General features: G+C 45.5%; 2 protein-coding genes across 5 annotated transcripts in view; one reads left to right on the top strand and one right to left on the bottom strand.

The window, feature by feature from the left end:
• GSAP (gamma-secretase activating protein) overlaps positions 1 to 16672 on the bottom strand; it is a 68177-nt gene that overhangs the window by 7183 nt on the left and 44322 nt on the right. Inside the window, exons 23-27 of one of the 4 annotated variants that reach the window (XM_087722277.1) lie at positions 12885 to 12946; positions 8977 to 9072; positions 7083 to 7153; positions 6142 to 6233; positions 2429 to 2548 (exon numbers count right to left, since the gene is read on the bottom strand). In XM_087722277.1, coding sequence (XP_087578403.1) covers positions 2429 to 2548; positions 6142 to 6233; positions 7083 to 7153; positions 8977 to 9072; positions 12885 to 12946 — 441 coding nt within the window. Of the gene's footprint in view, positions 1 to 2428; positions 2549 to 6141; positions 6237 to 7082; positions 7154 to 8976; positions 9073 to 12884; positions 12947 to 16672 lie in introns of all 4 variants that reach the window. The other 3 variants (XM_087722279.1, XM_087722278.1, XM_087722276.1) reach the window with 3 other exon arrangements.
• CCDC146 (coiled-coil domain containing 146) overlaps positions 1 to 16672 on the top strand; it is a 139057-nt gene that overhangs the window by 115620 nt on the left and 6765 nt on the right. The window lies entirely within an intron of this gene.

Below are 16672 nucleotides of genomic sequence, written 5' to 3'. Positions count from 1 at the left end.
TATATATAGAGCCGAGGTGGCACAGTGGTTAGAGTGCAGTACTGCAGGCTACTTCAGCGGACTGCTAGCTGCAGTTTGACAGTTCAAATCCCACCAGACTCAAGGTTGACTTAGCCTTCCATCCTTCTGAGGTGAGTAAAATGAGGACCCAGATTGTAGGGGGCAAGAGGCTAACTTTGTAAACCACTTAGAGAGGGTTGTAAAAGCACTGTGAAGGGGTATATAAGTCTAAGTCCTTCCTTTCCTTCCTTCCTCCTTTCCTTCTCTCCCTCCCAGTGGTTAGAATGCAGTATTGCAGGCTAACTCTGCCCACTGCCAGGAGTCCGATCCTAACAGGCTCAAGGTTGACTCAGCCTTCCGTCCTTCCAAGATGGGTAATATGAGGACCCAGATTGTAGGGGGCAAGAGGCTGACTCTGTAAACCACTTAGAGAGGGTTGTAAAAGCACTGTGAAGGGGTATATGTCTAAATCCTTCTTTCCTTCCTTCCTCCTTTCCTTCTCTCCCTCCCAGTGGTTAGAATGCAGTATTGCAGGCTAACTCTGCCCACTGCCAGGAGTCCGATCCTAACAGGCTCAAGGTTGACTCAGCCTTCCGTGAGAAAGGATCCAGATTGTAGGGGGCAAGAGGCTGACTCTGTAAACCGCTTAGAGAGGGCTGTGAAAGCACTGTGAAGGGGTATATCAGTCTAAGTGTTCTTGCTATGATGACTGTGATGATGTTTGTGTGTTAACACCTTGGACACCTAGAGAACACATTGCTCAACATAGAAATGGAGTGTGTGATAGAAAACAATACACAAACGTTTAACAAAAAAGTGTCAAAACATGCAATGTTGCAAATATCAAAAAGGCACAGAAATGCAAACGAAATATGCTTTTTTTCAAGTTTGCATCTGCCTCGCTGATTCACTGATGCTTGCAACACCGAGTAAGCCTTGCGGCTGTGACTCACAGCAAGTTCCCAGTACATCCATCAATTTAAAATCACAGGCTGCATTCTCGGGTTATTCCCTGTTCCGCCGGCTTTTTTTTTCCTGTTTAAAAAGGACTGCTAAAAACGTGAGGTCGTCGCTAAATGCCCAAAGTTGGCGACTTTTAAGACTTGTGGATTTTAACTCTGTCAGGGTGTGTGAGAGTTCATGACTTGGCAGAAGCATGGTAACAAGGTCAGCCAATGAATAGGCATAGCAACGAAGTCAGCCAATGAGGGCTGTTTGGAAACTGAAACAGTATTTGCTGGAGACAGCTAGGAGCCTGGGTGTGGCTTAGCTTAACTTCTTTACTAAAACTCTGAGTCTGAGCTCTCAATCTAGTCTGCTGCTCTGAACTGAAACTGTTCTCTCCTCCGCTTGTGTTTGCTTGTATTTGCTACCACGTTTTGGTATTGTATATTTACTTCATGTGTTATATTATATTTAAAGAGAAGTTAATGATTCCTGCTGGATCAGTTATCTGTGTGTGCTTTCTGGATGTGATTGCTGCTCCAAACTCTGACAAACTCCCCAGAATGAAGACTTTCTTAAAAGAATGGTAGGATTCTTAAGAGGTACCTGTTATCCTACACGCAAGCTACGTGTAATAGTAGCCACTATTCGTGTAAGCAATAGTCATAGCCCTTAAGACTTATAGACCACTATGAGCTGTTTATAACTGTCAGCCTGTTGTCTCCAACAATCTGGGTCCTCATTTTACCGACCTCGGAAGGATGGAAAACTGAGTCGACCTTGAACTGGTCAGGATCGAACTCCTGGCAGTGGGCAGAGTTTGCTTGACACCATGGCGCAGACGACAATCTGTACGAACAGTCCTTGACTTAACAGCCATTCATTCAGCAACCAAATTAGAAAAGCACTAAATGAAAAGACCCTCGACTTAAGTTATGGCTGTCGTACCACATAATGCATAATTTTGTATTGAATTATTTCTTTATTTTGCCATGTTTATGTAGTGTAGATTGGAGGGGGCAACCGGTGGTGGGATTCACATTTTGTTACCACCGGTTCGCTGCGCATGTGCCCAGCCTCCCATGCGCTCTCTTCGTGCACCCACATTCCGCACATGCACCCACCCTCAAAAACGTGCCTAAATAGGACAGCATAGAGTTGGGGCGGGTGGGCAGGCCCACTCACGATTTCCGCTACTGGTTCAAATGAACTGCTCCGTACCGGCTGAATACCACCTCTGGTGGCAAGCGGTACGGAACGAAATTTCCATTTTAATGTATGCTGATTAGTGTACATTCAAAGTGACAATAAAGTTAATATTCTATTCCTATTCTTCTCTACTCTGAGGCTAGTACTCCTGCTTGGATTTCAGCACAGCCCATTTCAGGGGGCACAAGGGAATTCTGGGAATTGAAGTCCACGGGCCTTAAAAGTTGCCATGTTGTTGGGGGACAGCTGCTCTAATCTGCAGACGGAGTATTACCTTTCCAAAGATTCAGGACGTACTTTTCTGTTAGATGCAGAACTCCGTGGTCAATGTACTGCAGGACCGTGTGCAAAGGGAAGCATCTCATCCCCACTTCCAGGTGCCGAGTGTGGAATCCTGTATTAAGGAAGACACAAAGGAAGCTGTAAGGCAAGGTGACCAGACATCCCGCTTTTGGCGGGACAGGCCCGATTTTTAACAATTTTCCCGTGTTCCGCAGCGTTTTGAAAAAGTCCCGATTTTTGGAAAGAATGCACGACAAGCTAGGAAACAGCAGGAGAATGGGAAGGGAATATACGGTTTTCAGCGGCCATGTGGCTATTTTTTTAATGTATTATATTTGTAAATTGTACTTATGTTGAAATTAAAAAAAATATATTACAATACTTTTTTTGCGTTCTATGAAAATTTTTCTTGCTCCATATAGACCAATTTTTTAATCAAGAACACCCCCCCCCTCCGGTCAATGGTGTCCTGCTTTACCAATGTTAAAATCTGGTCACCTTACTATAAGGGGAAGGGCAACTTCCCCGGGGAACCGCGGAACGAAGCACACGAGAAATGGCGTTGAGAGAGTCTCGTGTCAATTGTATTTATCTGAACACATGTCTGAGAGGATGGGTGAGAGGAGGTAGGGGAGTGTGGGGTATGTGTGTGTTTGCATGCGCTTGCATGGGGGGGGTGCATGTGTAAGGGGAGGGGCATACATGGGGGAGGGGTTTACGCACGCATTGCATTATGGGTCTGGGCTGCTGTGCATGCATATCAGTGGTGGGATTCAGCCAGTTTGCACCTATTCGGGAGAACCGGTTGGTAACTTTCTAAGTAGTTTAGAGAACCGGTTGTTGGAAGAAATCTCCTTTTGTTTTTTCCCACTTTACAGGGCTAATCCTGTAAGGAAGGCAGGAAGGAAACATTCTGGTGTTCTTTCTAGCCTCATCTTTATTACCCTGCTTACAGAAACTGCCTCTCCGGTTAACCCTTATTGCCATTGTAACAACTAAGGCGAAGCGCCCATCGACCTGCGTGACCTTGAGTTGGCCACACCCACCCAGTCACATGACCACCGAGCCCCGCCTACCCAGATGGTCATTAGGGCAGAGAACCAGTTGTTAAATTATTTGAATCCCACCACTGGTGCACATGGTTTCAACACGCGATGACAGGCAAGGTTAGCCATCCCTGTTCCACACAGTATTCTTTCTCCCACAGCAATAAAAATTAAAAAAAAAAAAAAGCAATTAAAAAAAAAAATCCCAATTGAACAATTATGAACTAACGCTCTGTAATGATTTCCATTTCCAAAACTTGTTCCTCCATAAAAATCTGTCCTCTAGGGGACATTAACATTTTCATCTGTGTCCTCGGACTTATCAAAAAAAAAAAAAGCTCCCATCTCTTAGGAAATAGATATAAAAAAAAACCCACGACGACTTTAGAGAAGGCAGCCTCGAGCCTCTTACCCTCACAACTCACAATGGTTTCACAAGGGACAACAAACCCCATTAGCCACGTTTTCCGGTGAGACCCCGGCTTCGTCAGATTAAAAACAAAAACAAGTCAAATGAGGTTTGGGGGACAACGATAACCTTTTCGCTGTTTTTGAAAAAAAAATACGTAGCAATTATCTTGGTATGAAGACGTTGATCAAGTTTCTTCTCGGAACTCCTTGTTCTCTTTCGCGATGCTTGGAAGGAATTCTCCAAAGCACCAAAGGGCAGGACAAGAAGTAACGGGGTGGAAGAGAAAACCAACCTGGGACTAAGGAGACATTTCCTGACAGTGAGGACAATTAACTAACGGAAACAGCTTTGTCTTCTGCGTGGCACGACAAAACCGCGCTCGACTAAAGCGTGCCCGATTAAACCGCGTCGCTGACGTCATCAACAGGGCGACAACAGCGAGCGCGGAGAAAGAAGGGCGCTTTAAATAGCGCTTTGAAAGCAAGCCGATTCAAGTTAAGGTAAGGGTTAGGTTTAGGGTTAGGATTAGGGTTAGCGTTAGGTTAAGGGTTAGGATTAGGTTTAGCGTTAGGTTAAGGGTTAGGTTTAGGATTAGGTTTAGGGGGGTTAGGTTTAGGTTTAGGTGTTAATTTTAGGTTTAGCGTTTACAGCGTGCTTTTTTCTCCGCGCTGTTGTCGCGTTGTGATGACGTCAGCTACGCGGTTTCGTCGAGCGCCCTTTAGTCGAACGCGGTTTTGTGGTGGAACCTGTCTTCTGCAGTGGTGGCTGCTCCATCATGGGAGGTTTTGAAGAAGGGACTGGACAACCATTTCACCAGAATGATATATAAGACTGTGATGGCTAATCTTTTTGTCGTTGCAATGTGTGCGATACCCCTCCCCCTCCCCCTCCCAGCTTCCTGGTTGTTTTCTTGCAGATGTTTCATTACCAAAGTAGGTAACATCGTCAGTGTTAGAAGGGAGTAGGGTTTGTGGAAAGGAGGAGGAGGGGGGAGGAAGAGGAGGAGGAAGAGGAGGAGGAAGAGAAGGACGACGACTGTGGAGTCCTTCACAACTCTATGAGCCTGGTTGCTTTCTTGCAGACGTTTCATTACCAAACTAGGTAACATCGTTAGTGTTAGAAGGGAGTAGGGTTTGTGGAAAGGAGGAGGAGGGGGGAGGAAGAGAAGGAGGAGGAGGAGGAGAAGAAGGAGGAGGAGGACTGTGGAGTCCTTCATGCTCTATGAGCTTGGATGTTTTCTTGCAGACGTTTCATTACCAAACTAGGTAACATCATCAGTGTTAGAAGGGAGTAGGGTTTGTAGAGAGGAGGAGGAGGAGGAGGAGGAAGAGGAGGAGGAGGAGGAGAAGAAGGAGGAGGAGGACTGTGTAGCCCTTCATGCTCTATGAGCCTGGTTGCTTTCTTGCAGACATTTCATTACCAAACTAGGTAACATCATCAGTGTTAGAAGGGAGTAGGGTTTATGGAAAGGAGGGGGGAAAAGGAGAAAGAAGAGGAGGAGGAGAAGGAGGAGGAGGAGGAGGAGGAGAAGGAGGACGACGACTGTAGAGTCCTTCACAACTCTATGAGCTTGGTTGCTTTCTTGCAGACGTTTCATTACCAAACTAGGTAACATTGTCAGTGTTAGAAGGGAGTAGGGTTTGTGGAAAGGAGGAGGGGGGAGGAAGAGGAGGAGGAGGAGGAGAAGAAGAAGGAGGAGGACTGTGGAGTCCTTCATGCTCTCTGAGCTTGCTTGCTTTCTTGCAGACGTTTCATTACCAAATTAGGTAACATCATCAGTGTTAGAAGGGAGTAGGGTTTGTAGAGAGGAGGAGGAGGAGGAGGAAGAGGAGGAGGAGGAGAAGAAGAAGGAGGAGGAGGACGACTGTGGAGCCCTTCATGCTCTATGAGCCTGGTTGTTTTCTTGCAGACGTTTCATTACCAAACTAGGTAACGTCATCAGTGTTAGAAGGGAGTAGGGTTTGTAGAAAGGAGGAGGAAGAGGAGGACTGTGGGGTCCTTGGTGCTCTCTAAGGTTGGTTGCTTTCTTGCAGACGTTTCATTATCCAAACTAGATAACAATATTAGTTAGCACTGAGGATGTTATGTAGTTTGGGTCATGGAATGCCTGCAAGAAAGCAACCAACCTCTGAAGGCACCAAGAACTGGTCATAAAAGTAGAAGACATAACTTTGGAGCGGCATTTGGTTACACATGGTGGCTAGTCGAGGCTGATTGAAGCTGGACCTCTGCAGCTGGAGGACTCACCTGGGGGCAGAGGCAGACACATCCCGCTGGCTGCCTGCAGAATCCGACACATGATATGGAACACGATGACCTCGTTTGCTTTCTCTGGTTGCCTGCTGTACAAAATAATAGTGGTAGTAGTAATAATAATAATACAAGGACGTGAATTGCAAATGTTGCACAGCGGCAGACAGCGAAACAGTCCTGCCCCTTTACAATGGGGGGTTATCCTGCTTCATGAATCATATTCGCCTTGAAGTTCTTTGGCAGAGGGAGGAAGGGAAGCGAGTGCAGAGCAGGAGACACGGGGCGTCACACAGTCAGCCAGATGTTCAAACTCCCAGTGTTGGAGCATTCACAACTTCTGGAGGCAGGTTGCTCCACTGATGAATTGTTCTAACTGTCAGGGAATCTCTCCTTAGCTCTAAGTTGCTTCTCTCCTTGATTAGCAGTTAGACTTATATACCGCTTCATAGGGCTTTCAGCCCTCTCTAAGCGGTTTACAGAGTCAGTCTATTTCCCCCAACAACAATCCGGGTCCTCATTTTACCCACCTCGGAAGGATGGAAGGCCGAGTCAACCTTGAGCCGGTGAGATTTGAACAGCCGAACTGCAGAACTGCAGTCAGCTGAAGTAGCCTGCAGTGCTGCACTCTAACCACTGCGCCACCTCGGCTCTTCGGCTCTTCCACCAATTAGTTTCCACCCATTGCTTCTTGTTCTACACTCAGGTGCTCCGGAGAATAGTTTGACTCCCTCTTCTTTGTGGAATCCCCTGAGATATTGGAAGACTGCTATCATGTCTCCCCTAGTCCTTCTTTTCATCAAAGTAGACATACCCAGTTCCTGCAACCGTTCCTCATATGTTTTAGCCTCCAGTCCCCTAATCATCTTTGTGGCTCTTCTCTGCACTCTTTCTAGAGTCTCAACAGTGCTGATTATGTATGGAAATTAACTGCTTACCACGAGAAGGACAAGGAACTAGGACTGTATTTCCTCTGAACATTCTCCATCATCCGACAGATTAGGTCCAGCTGCAAATATAAAAGAAAAAAGAGAAGTTTGCCAGGGATGTCGTATTGATTTCATTGAGGGTCGCATCGGGGTTGTGTTTGACCTCAGTGTGTGTGTGTGTGTGTGTGTGTGTGTGTGTGTGTGTGTTGGCCACTTGACTCTATTCTACCTGTGGTGGCCAAGTGCTAAGGCAGAACTTTCCTCAGATGCTCCCTCACTTTCATTTTAATCTCCTTCCTTCCTTCCTTCCTTCCTTCCTTCCTTCCTTCCTTCCCTCCCTCCCTCCCTCCCTCCCTTCTTTTTCCTCCCCTCTTCATTCTCCTTTCTTCTTCCTTCCCCTCTTTCCTTATTTTTCCTTCCTTGCTCTCTTCCCTTCTTTTTGGTTGTCTTTCCTCTTTTTTCTTTTCCTCTCCCTTCTTGGTTGCTCAAATGCAATAGGGAAACATTTCTCCCTTTGTTTTGTTTTTAATTTGTTCTGTCAGCAAAAACAGATCGGGGTGGGGGGCACACAGCCCTTCAGAAACCAAAAAGCTAGATGACCTTCTGGAAAAATTCTATTGATGGCTTTCCAGGGGAAAAAAAGCTAGATGGTTTTCCAAAAAAAACCCCACTAGATGGCTTTCTGGAGAAAAAAACAAGCTAGATGGCTTTCTTGAAAACTGCTAAATGGCTTCCCGGGGGAAAAAAGCTAGATGGCTTTCTGGAGAAACGCTAGATGGCTTTCTTGAAAACTGCTAGATGGCTTCCCGGGGGGGGGGGGGGAGGTTAGATAGCTTTCTGGGGAAACACTAGATGGCTTTCTGAGGGAAAAAAAGCTAGATGGCTTTCTGGAAAACTGCTAAATGATGTTCTGGAAAACTACTAGATGACTTTCCTGGAAAAACTGCTAGGTGGCTTTCTGGAAAACCTCTAGATGCCTTTACTGGGGAAAAAAAAGCTAGATGGCTTTCTTGAAAAAAGCTAGATGGCTTTCTTGAAAAACATGAGATGCTTTCTGGAGAAATGCTAAATGGCTTTCTGTGGGGGGGGGAAGCTAGATGACTTTCTGGAAAACTTCTAGATGACTTCCCAGGAAAAACCGCTGAGTGGTTTTCTAGAAAACTGCTAAATGACTTCCTGGAAAAAAAATGCTAGGTGGCTTTCTGGAAAAAAAAAGTTAAGATGGTTTTCCGAAAAGACACTAGATGGCTTTCTGGAAAACCACTAGATGCCTTTGCTGAAAAAAGCTAGCTGGAAAACAGCGAGATGGCTTTCTGGGGAAAAATGCTAGATGGCTTTCCAGAAAACCACTAACTGGCTTTCCAGAAAAAAATCACGACTAGAAGATTTTGCAGAAAAACGCCAGATGTCTATTCAGGAAATGAAACATCAAAAGTGTTTTCTTTGGAAATCATTAATAGTTGTCTTTCAACTCTGTTTAGCTCCTGTGAAAATCTAAATACACAAGCATTTTTTGAGAGCTAAACAGAGGTAAGCAATTTGCAACCTCTTTCTTTTCTTTCTTTCTTTCTTTCTTTCTTTCTTTCTTTCTTTCTTTCTCTTTCTTTCTTTTTCTGTCTTTCTTTCTTTCTTTCTTTCTTTCTTTCTTTCTTTCTTTGCAGCAAACACACAGCCTATTTTCCTATCATTTTGAGAAGCGGAAATTGATGAAAACTATAATATAAGCCAAATATGAGCACATTACAGATAAAGGCAAAAACGATTTAACAAAACCGCAGCTTCTTATGAGATATAGCCACACCTACTTCGATTCCTCAACCCTCCCCCTTCCCAAAAGATTGACCAAATTCGATACAAGATTTCCCCCCAAAAAATAATAATAATTTTTAAAAAAGAAACCTACCAGTTTTGAAACATAATCCACAGCTATCTGATCAATCTTTTTTTGGCCAACGTACCGCAGGGGTCTTAGGAGATGCTCTTTCAGTTGTGCCACCATCTGTAAAAAAAATATGTACCCATAAAGGAGAATATACGTCTCTTGGAGTTGAAATGTGGGGTCCTTGATGCGCTCTGTTTTCTTGCTAGCTCTGATGTTGTTACCTAGTATGGTAAGGAAACGTCTGCAAGAAAACAACCAAGCTCAGAGAACACCAAGGGCCCCTTCGTAAAAATATGTGAACAACTAATATTAAAATATTCTGATTTATCATACATTGCAGAAAATAAACGTTAACTCTCGTACGTAATCTTAGGACCGCAAGCAAAGAGCCACAGAATCATATGACTTCTGCTATCAAGAAGTAATTTATTATTTATTTATTTATTTATTATTATTTATTAATAAGATTCATAGGCCGCCCAATCCCGAGGGATTGTGAGTTGGAAACCATAAGCGGGCGGCCGGCGGCCTGCAGAACTGGCAGCAGAGTCGGACAGTGAGGAGGTTGGGGAGGTACATGGGCCAGTCCTGGAGTCTGGGGAAGGCTCTGAGGAGGGCTCTGTGTCGGAGGCAGAGAGGGGACCAGAGCCGTATGCCAGTTATCAGATGCCTTCAGAGTCAGACATCAGTGAGGCAGAAGAACAGCTGGAGCCTGTTCCCAGTGTGCGCATGCGCAGAGCTGCCAGAAAGCAAGAACTAAAAAAAGCGAATGAGGAGTGGGCTTTTGCAGGAAACGATTCGTTCATTCAGTTGTGTCAAGAGAGGAAAGTTCTGTTTGTAACTGTAAGAGACTCTGTGCCAAGTTTGGCCTTGCCCTGCGCTTGGAAACTAGCTGTTTGGCAGCTTGCCAAGCAAGATAAGGTTCGTGTTGATAAATATTCCTCTGAATATTCCTCTTGGCTAAACCTTGCGGACTATGAATGAAAGGGATTCACAGTCGTGTAAATAAAAGGGGTTTGCCGGGACCAAGACTCCGCTTGTTAAGGAAGCCTGGCTCCGAACACAACCGAGGAATTTTCTGCACAACAAAAAGTGTGCGTAAATCACAATATCTGTTCCAGAGAGCAAAAGGCTGGAACTTCAGTTGCTAAAGATGTCTCAGATAGCCAGGGGATGATTCAGTGGTCTGTTCTGACCTAGGTTTCCCCAGCAGCACGAAGCCAAGTCCTCGTCCCGATAAACCCCTTTTATTTAATTGACGGTGAATTTCTCTCCAGCAAAGTCTTTCCTCTCCCACAGTCTTTCAAGATAGTTCACAATTACCGACCTTTATCAGGGTTGGAGAGCGGCCAGGCCGATATCTTTCAGACACCGCAATACTTGGCAAGAATGCAGGAATGAACTAATGGTCTCCTGCAAACTCCACTCCCCTTTTGCTCCTCTTTTTTTTCCCTATGGGAGGGGCCATTCACCATCCACCTGTGGCCTTACTCCCAAGTCGACCCTTGTTCCTTAGTTGTTCCCTTTGTCTGGCCACTCTGCACATGCGCACACTGGGAACAGGCTCCAGCTGTTCATCTGCCTCACCGTCTGTCCGAAGGCAGCTGATGACTGTTGGACGGCCCTGGCCCCCTCTCTGCCTCCGACACAGAGCCCTCATCAGAGCCTTCCCCAGACTCCAGGACTGGCCCATCTTCCTCCCCAACCTCCTCACTGTCCGAATCCGCTGCCAGCTCTGCTGGCGGGCCACAACAACTCCGTCTTCTCTCTCTGGTTACAAGGAAAGATCTTCTAAACATCACTGAAACTCTGAGGCAAATTATAGAATTGGTTGCGGAACTGAAATATAAGAATATGTTGGCCAGTTTGGTCCAGTGGTGGAAGCACCTGGCTAGAAACCGGGAGACTGGGAGTTCTAGTCCCACCTTAGGCATGAAAGTTGCTTGGTTGATTTGGGGCCCCCCTCAGCTCAATTCACCTCGCAGGATTGTTGTTGTGAGGAAGAGGAGGAAGGAATATTAGGTACATTTGTTGCCTTGAGTTATTTATACCAGTGTTTCTCAACCTTGGCAACTTGAAGATATCTGGACTTCAAGTCCCAGAATTCCCCAGCCAGCGAATGCTGGCTGGGGAATTCTGGGAGTTGAAGTCCAGACATCTTCAAGTTGCCAAGGTTGAGAAACACTGATTTATACCATAACAATAATGAAGGTGGGATAAATAATCTTATTTATGATGGTAAAGAGAGTAAGCGAGGTGGCCTTGATAGAAATATGCACGAACTGTTACCTAAGCAAATGGGTGAGAAGTCTTAGGAGACAAGATAATATTTGGAAGTGGTTCAGTCAAATATCTTCCTGATTCACTGGGAACAACTGTTCGTCGGCCTCACTGACGTCTGACTCTGAAGGCAGCTGATAACTGTCAGACGGCCCTGGCCCCCTCTCTGCCTCCGACACAGAGCCCTCACCAGAGCCTTCCCCAGGCTCCAGGACTGGCCCATGTCCCTCCCCAACCTCCTCACTGTCCTTCACTTGGCGGGGGGGGGCACAACATGATGTTTCTGCTAGCTCAGGGGTGGGTTTCAACCGGTTCGTGGCGGTCCCTGCAAACCAGTTGGTCGGCGAACCCGGAAGTAAGTAACTTCTGGGAACGGCGAAGGGCTCGCCCGCCCGCCCGCGGTCTTTACCCAGTTTTGACGAGTTCTGTGCTTCCACGCATGCGCAGGACGCATACAGCGCCTGCGTGATCCTCCAGGAGCAGCTGGAGCGTCGTGCAGACGCTAGTACGCATGCGTGCATCGCGCTCGTGCACGAGGACGCCGCCGGCCCCGTTCCAACCGAACCGGTTGAAACGGGGCGAGAAACCCACCCCTGTGCTAGCTGATCATTAAAAACAACCTATTTAGTGGGTTCTTTTTCAGCCATCCTTGTCAACCCAGTTAGGAGACGGTTAAAACTGCCCTAATGTTAAAAAACGGCGAGAACTAGCCAACTTTCACTGAACTTGAAAAATGCAGTTGGTTCCAGTTAATACTTGGAATAAGAGACACGGAGAATTCTCGATCTGTTAAAATAGAAAGCCAAAAAAAAAAAAAAAGAAATCTATCTTGGCAGGAGGATGTGAGGCAAGCTACTTCCACCCCGTGACCAAGAAGACTCACACGGACACGTTCATGAAATCATCAAAAGTCGAACTTGCTAAGCAAAACGTCATCTTTTAAATGGGCCAAGTAGGCAATTTTTTTCCGCCTGAAAATGTTTGGTGGACGTTTCTGTGAAGCTGTTTTGCCAATGAAGGGAAACAGTAGCTGATCAAGGAAAAACAGAATAATAGGGTTGGAAGGGGCCTTGGAGGTCTTCTAGTCTGACCCCATGTTCAAGCGGGAGACCCTATGCCATTTCAGACAAATCATTGTCAAGTCTCTTCTTAAAAACTTCCAGAGTTGGGGCATTCACAACTTCTGGAGTCAAGTTGTTCCACTGGTTAATTGTTCGAACTGTCAGGAAATTTCTCCTCGGTTCCAGGTCGCTTCTCTCCTTGATTAGTTTCCACCCATTGCTTCTTGTCCTACCCAAAGGTGCTTTGGAGAATAGGTTGACCCCTTCTTCTTTGGGGCAGCCCCTCAAATAGACATAGGCAATTCCTCAACTGTTCTTCCTATGTTTTAGCCTCCAGTCCCCTAATCCTCTTTGTTGCTCTTCTATTAAAGTATAACGTCTACTGCAGTGTTTTTCAACCTTGGCAACTTGAAGATGTCCGGACTTCAACTCCCAGAATTCCCCAGCCAGCATTCGCTGGCTGGGGAATTCTGGGAGTTGAAGTCCGGACATCTTCAAGTTGCCAAGGTTGAAAAACACTGGTCTACTGTATATTTTCTGTATATTTCCCTTATACAATTAAATGTTTTCTGCGTTCAAGGCACTTACCAATCCTGTTAACAAGCTTTGTTGGTAATCTTCATCGTGAAAAAGGGGAGCTATTCTTTCTTCTGAAAGTAAGAGAGGGAGGGAGGGAGGGGGAGAGAGATGGTATAGGAGGGGAAGGGAGAGAGAGAAGGAGGGGGAGAGAAGGAGAGGGAGGGAAGGAGGGGGAGAAAGGAAGGAAGGGGGGAAGGGAGAAGAGGGAGAGGGGGAAAAGAGAGGGAATGGGGAGAGAGGGAGGGAGAGAAAGATAGCAAGAGGGGAGAGAGGGAAGGAGGGGGAGAGAGAAAGAGGAAGGGAGAGAGAAAAAGGGAGAGGAGGGAGAGGAGGAGGGAAGAGAGGGAATGAAGGGGAAAGAGAGGGAAGGAGAGAAAGAGGGGAGAGAGGGAGAAGGAGGGAAGGAGGGGGAGAGTGAGAGGAAAGGGGAAGGAGGGAGAAAAAGGGAGAACAGAGAAGGGGAGAGGGAGGGAAGGGGAGAGAGAGAGGGAAGGAGGGAGAGAAAGAGGGCAAGAGGGGAGAAAGAAGGAGAGGGAAGGGGAGAGAGAGGGGGAGAGAGACAACAGCTAGTTTAGAGGACAAATACTACAATTTCAATATTGTTTTGCCAACAGCAGCCCACACAATCCTTGCTTAACAATGTCAACTGGGATTGCCGTTGCTAAGCGACACCACCCTGGGATGTCCCATTTTACAACCGTGTCATTTAATGATGGCCGTTCCGAAATTCCAAATTGCCGCCATTACCCAAGGACTACCTGTAATTTGTTTTAAATATTTCCACCAGATAATAGACGGAAGCACCATAAACGCAACATCCTGGGGGCGCGGTGGTTAGAAATGCAGTATTGCAGGCTGACTCTGTCAACTGTCAATAGTTCAATCCTGACCGGCTCAAGGTTGACTCAGCCTTCCATCCTTCCGAGGTGGGTCAAATGAGGATCCAGATTGTTGGGGGCAAGAGGCTGACTCTGTAAACCGCTTAGAGAAGGCTATAAAGCACTGTGAAGCGATATATAAATTTAAGTTCTATTGCCCTTCCTTCCTTCCTTCCTTCCTTCCTCCCTCCCTCCCTCCCTCCCTCCCTTCCTCCTTCCTTCGTCCCTCTCTCCCTCCCTCCCCCCTTTCTTATTCTCGTTCTTCATGGCTCAGTGGTTAGAATGCTCTATCGCAGACTAACTCTGCCCACTGCCAGGAGTTCGATCCTGATCGGTTCAAGGTTGACTCAGCCTTCCATCCCTTCCGAGGTGGGTAAAATGAGGACTCAGGTTGTTGCGGGCAAGAGGCTGACTCTGTAAACCGCTTAGAGAGGGCTGTAAAGCACTTTAAAGCGGTATTTAAGTCCAAGTGCTATTGTTATTGCTATTTTTTAAAAAAATAACTATTACACATACACATAGATACATATGCAGACATAGGCACCTATTTATAAATGTGTCTATGCCTTTTTCATTACGTTAATGTAACATAATGTGTCTGACTTTGGTGTTATAGCCAAACATTATGTCATAATTGTAATTTTTGTCTATTTCCACTTCTCTTTTTTTTATTTTTTTTTTATTTTAAACACATAAACACATTAACACATCAACAGAAAAAACACATAACTGAAAAACAACATAGGAACAATAAGTTCCATCGTATATCATACAGCAGTTCCGAATCGGTTTCTTTGCAGTTAGTGTTTTCCCTACTATACATTTCTTTCTTGCGTTCATAATCTCATTATTTGTTATCCATTTTTATATACATTTATTTATTTATTTATTTATTTATTTATTTATTTATTTATTTATTTATTTATACTTAGCTACTTATGACCAAGTATTATTTACCTATATTGTGCTTTATATTTTTACTGTCATTTATTCTCTTACATACAGTTCTAGGTATACATTCACATAGTTATTCTTTTTCTTTGCCATTCTTATATTATTATTATTATTCCATTTAAAAGGTTATAAGGTATAATTTGGAATGCTTTGTTTACCATCCTTTGCACCTGCTATGACACCACCTTATTTTCTCTTTCTTTTCTTTTCTCCCTCCCTTCCTTCTCTCCTTCCTTCCTTCCTCCTCTCCTTCCCCTTCTTCCTTCCCTTACTTCTCCCCTACTCCTACCCTCTTTCTTCTCCTTCCTACCCTCTCTCCTTCTCTTTTTCTCTCTTCCACTTCTCAAAGCGGTAGAAATGATAGGAATTATAACAGCACTTAGGGAAAAAAAAAACTAAGAATTTGTCCGTAGGCTATGCTCGTGTATTTATCAACATATAAGGCAATGTGTATAAACATTTAACTTCCTGAAAATCAGCATCTTGGTGTTCTCAACATGCGCCACTGCCAATCTCCAAGACCCGTAAATAAACCACAGTTTATCTATATAAGCCACCAGCAACCACAGGAAGCAGCTTCTCCACCGGCGTATACAAAACAATATGGTTAGTCAAGATACATTCAGCTGCTGTCCTACACAATCCAAGAAAAGACCGACCATATTCAAGAAACTTTTCTTCCCTCACCACAAGTCAAGGAACAACAAAGTCCCAGAATTTGTGGAACGATAGGAATGTCCTTTCCCTTTTTTTTTTTGAAGTTGACATTTATAGGTTACAGATGGCACAAAATCTCAGAAGAAAACAAACAAAGGATGCTTCCCTAGAAAAACATCTACTCTTATCGGAAGAGAGATCTAAGTGAGCAAAAGACTTCACTGCCTTAAACACAAAGACTGCCGCATTCCGGGTTTCACCTCCCCGAATTTACAGGTTAAACTAGACGCGCTCATTTATGGACTTAGAAGCGTGATGGCGAACCTGTGGCAAGCAGAGCACTACATGTAGACACGCGTGCCGCTGGCTGCTGATCTTCATGCGCACCAGCCGGCTGGTCTTGAAAACGCCCCCCAAAATGGTGGTTTTCCGGGAGGCTTTTTCAGTTTGGTTTTGAGGCCGTTTTTGGCTCTAAAATGGCCCTGAAACAGCCCAAAACCTGCCTGAGGAACACCTCAAAACTGGCCTGAAAAACAGCCCCAAAATGCCCCCCCAAACAGCCAAAAACTGGTTTGAAAAACGGCTCAAAAATGCCCCCCAAAACAGCCCAAAACCTGCCTGAGAAACAGCCAAAAATTGCCCTGAAAAACAGCTCAAAATGCCCCCCAAAACAGCCCAAAGCCTGACTGAGAAACAGCCAAAAATTGCCCTGAAAAACAGCTCAAAATGCCCCCCAAAACAGCCCAAAGCCTGACTGAGAAACAGCCAAAAGCTCGCCTGAAAACTGGTCGAAAAATGCCCCCCAAAACAGCCCAAAACCTGCCTGAGAAACAGCCAAAAATTGCCCTGAAAAACGGCCCCAAAATGCCCCCAAAACAGCCCAAAACCTGCCTGAGAAACAGCCAAAAGCTCGCCTGAAAAATGGCCTCAAAATGCCCCCAAAACAGCCCCAAACCTGCCTGAGAAACAGCCAAAAACTGGCCTGAAAAATGGCCCAAAAATGCCCCCCAAAACCTGCCTGAGAAACAGCCAAAAACTGGCCTGAAAAACGGTCCAAAAACTGCCTGAAAATGACCCCAAAAATGCCCCCAAAACAAGCTTGCACGCACCGGCCAGCTGGTCTTTGAGTTTCCGGCACTCCGATGCAGGCACATGCACGCAGGTTCCAGTTTGGGCACGGTGCCAAAAAGGCCATCACTGACTTAGAATAACAAGAGTTGGAAGGGGCCTTGTAGGTCATCTACAGTCTCAACATCTGTTTTACAGTGTGGTGATCAAATCTGGATGCGGTATTTTAGGTATGGTCTT

Source organism: Thamnophis sirtalis, unplaced genomic scaffold, assembly GCF_051295495.1.
Source record: "Thamnophis sirtalis isolate CommonGarterSnake01/CBP01778 unplaced genomic scaffold, rThaSir2_p1.2 scaffold_9, whole genome shotgun sequence".
NCBI classification, from domain to species: Eukaryota; Metazoa; Chordata; class Lepidosauria; order Squamata; family Natricidae; genus Thamnophis; species Thamnophis sirtalis.
This window is presented reverse-complemented; position numbering and strand designations above follow the sequence as displayed.